Below are 2,743 nucleotides of genomic sequence, written 5' to 3' on the forward strand. Positions count from 1 at the left end.
CACACCAAATTAAGTCCTCTTTCATGCATGGAAAATGGGCAAGAAAAACCAAATGAGCAAGCAAGTAGCAACCAAAAAACACCCACCAAACCCCTCAAGCCACAAACAATTGCTTTGTTGCTTTCTCTCTCCAGGGGAATGTTAACTGAGCAGTATCCCAAAGTGCTCTTTGATGCCATGCCTATCATTTGGATAAAGCCAAGTGAGTATGATTTCTCTGATGCCTGAGCTATTCAACAAGAAAGTGCAACAGTGGTTTCCTTTTCTTACTGAAGATCCCTGAGGAGTACTTTTGACTGACTTACAGCGACTGAGTGTTTTACCTCGTGTGATGTAGCAGGGTTTGCTCAGGTTATTTGTAGCTCTGTCTTTCCTACTAGGAAAATAATTTTCACAACTCCTGTTTTCTTTGATTGCGAGGACTAAATCCCTGTTTTTATTTATGCACAAAATCGGGACTTACTACTGCAACTGTTGCAACTTAGGTGTTAGCAAATAGGCAGTATTAAAATTTGCTACTTTTTCTGCTTGAGCCTTCTCTTGAGGTTGGATGAATTTGTTCAGACCTGCATGATTTTAGGCTTTTGTACAAGTTCCATGTAAGCAGTCTGGGCATACAAAGAGTTCCTGCAGAGTTCTGTCCTTGGATATCACATGACTTGAATTGCAGTGAGGTTCTCTGGCAACTGGACCAGAATTGTTGTAGAGCTATGAAAAACTCATGCATAAGCCATGTATTAACTAGGTAACTATTCAGATTTTACTGTGTGTTGGAGTATTGCAAAGCTGGTAGAATCACAGGAAGGCATTGAGTCCTGAACACAAATTGTAGCTAAATTAGTTGGGTTTAAGAACCAAACAAACCACACAAGAAGAAAACCAGGTAATTTTGTTCTATTGCTTGCAAAACCATTTTGCATTTTTATTTACCTGTAAAGGTGTTACTGTAAATACTTAACGTTTGCATGTAGATAATGTTTCTGCCAAATCGATCTGCTGAATGTAATGCATTATTTTGGGTTTTTTTGAAGCTGTAAAATCGGACATAAAGGAGTCTAATGCCTATGTTTGCCCACTCTACAAGACAAGTGAGCGCAAAGGGGTCTTATCCACTACTGGGCATTCCACCAACTTCGTCATTGCTTTGAAGCTCAACACGGACCAGCCAGTCCAGCACTGGATCAAGAGAGGCGTAGCCTTGCTGTGCCAGCTGGATGACTGACTGTGGACAGTTCACATACAGACTTCACACCATCTTGTTCTCTTTGTTGGCTTAGAGAGGAAGTGGAACTTAGTGTGTAAAAGAAACATCTGGACGTTTTTGTATTGTAAGAGGGCATACAAATACTTTCTGACCCTCAAGCTTTTGACTTGAGTATGTATTATTATTATGACCATCTTTACAATCTGTAAGCAATACAGCTGGGATTTTAGCCCTTGGGAATATTATCAAAGTGTGAACATCCATTTTGTGCATTAGTTGAATATCACAAAACATATTTTCATGGAAAATGAAAGTAGCCTGTGCTGAGAGAAACATTACAGGTAATAAACTTGATTCTGCACTTTTGTTTTCTTTAAAAATAGTTTTTAAAAATTACTGGAGCATTCTTTCCTGATCTCCTCTAGCAAAGAACTGTTTCCACCTTGCATTCAGATACAGCCATCATTAATTCTGTGTATGGATCCCTCCATAAAATACGGTAGGAATAAGTGAAGCACATAAAGGTCCCACTCCATCCTACCATCACTATTACAACTGGGCATCTGTGTCCCCCATTTCCCTGCTTTTTGGGTGTTAGACCAGTGTAAGTCTGGCTTTCTGAAACTGCTTTTCCCTTTAAAAACTTTATGTTTATTTTTCACTTGCTTTTTTATTTATATTAATGCAAATTGTGATTAAGGAATCAGAAACCTGTAATAATTTTAATAGAGTTTTTGTTTGATTTTTATTTGCTTGTTTATGTTTACTTTTATTGTTTTAGTTTTTCTGCTGTCTCACTCTTAAGCAAGCTCTTAACACCACCTTCAGTTTGCTCTCCTAGGACAGCACTAAAGAATTTTCTTTTCACAGTGTAGTACTTACTGCTATAGTTCTGAAATTCTTATTTCAAAAATCAAAAGCATTGTTGCAAGAAAACTGGCCTTTAAATTCCTTCTTTTGCTGGCACCACCTGTTAGGTCAGATTATTAAACATAACTGACGTGTGTGAAAGAAACGTGGAGAAAGTCCCAGAGTATCTTATGATCAGGTATTTATAGTGAGCTATTAATGGACATGGGCTCTGCAGAGGTTGTTTGCAATCCTGAAAATGTCACTTTCAACTTAATAATCGCTTCCTCAAAGGCTGAGGTCTTCCCTCTTTCAGGTGAGGAAACCCAGTGTATTTTCTCAGTTCATAGGAAAATTGGTAGTATCTTTAGGAAAAAAAAGTCATCTAGATTTAAGATGTTTATGTACTCACTGAGCCATAGTATAATCAATTACTAACAGTTTCTTGCTGTATATGTTGCTAATATATTTCTCTTTTTTGCTACATGTGCAATTACAGAGCAAGGCCTTGTAATCACATTAGGTGGATCAGGTAACAAATTAAATGACGCAGGTTTGCTGTGAATTACTGCTGCCCAACTTTAAGATGTTTCTAGAATTATTCCAAGCTTTGTAGTTGGCATGTTGACAACTTCCTTAAATTTCCTGTGCTCATTCGTTTTGCCACGGTATTTATTTGCTTCCAGTTTT

General features: G+C 37.7%; 1 protein-coding gene across 1 annotated transcript; it reads left to right on the forward strand.

The window, feature by feature from the left end:
* The first annotated feature begins 11 nt into the window (after positions 1-11).
* Positions 12-1,565, forward strand: LOC108449449 (dynein heavy chain 12, axonemal-like). Its single transcript, XM_017745380.1, has 2 exons — positions 12-202; positions 1,032-1,565. The coding sequence occupies exons 1-2, from the start codon at positions 28-30 to the stop codon at positions 1,220-1,222; spliced, it is 366 nt and encodes a 121-aa protein (XP_017600869.1). The 5' UTR covers positions 12-27; the 3' UTR covers positions 1,223-1,565.
* Positions 1,566-2,743: the final 1,178 nt, after the last annotated feature.

The sequence above is a fragment of the Corvus brachyrhynchos genome, unplaced genomic scaffold, assembly GCF_000691975.1.
Source record: "Corvus brachyrhynchos isolate BGI_N302 unplaced genomic scaffold, ASM69197v1 C12121012, whole genome shotgun sequence".
Taxonomy (NCBI): domain Eukaryota; kingdom Metazoa; phylum Chordata; class Aves; order Passeriformes; family Corvidae; genus Corvus; species Corvus brachyrhynchos.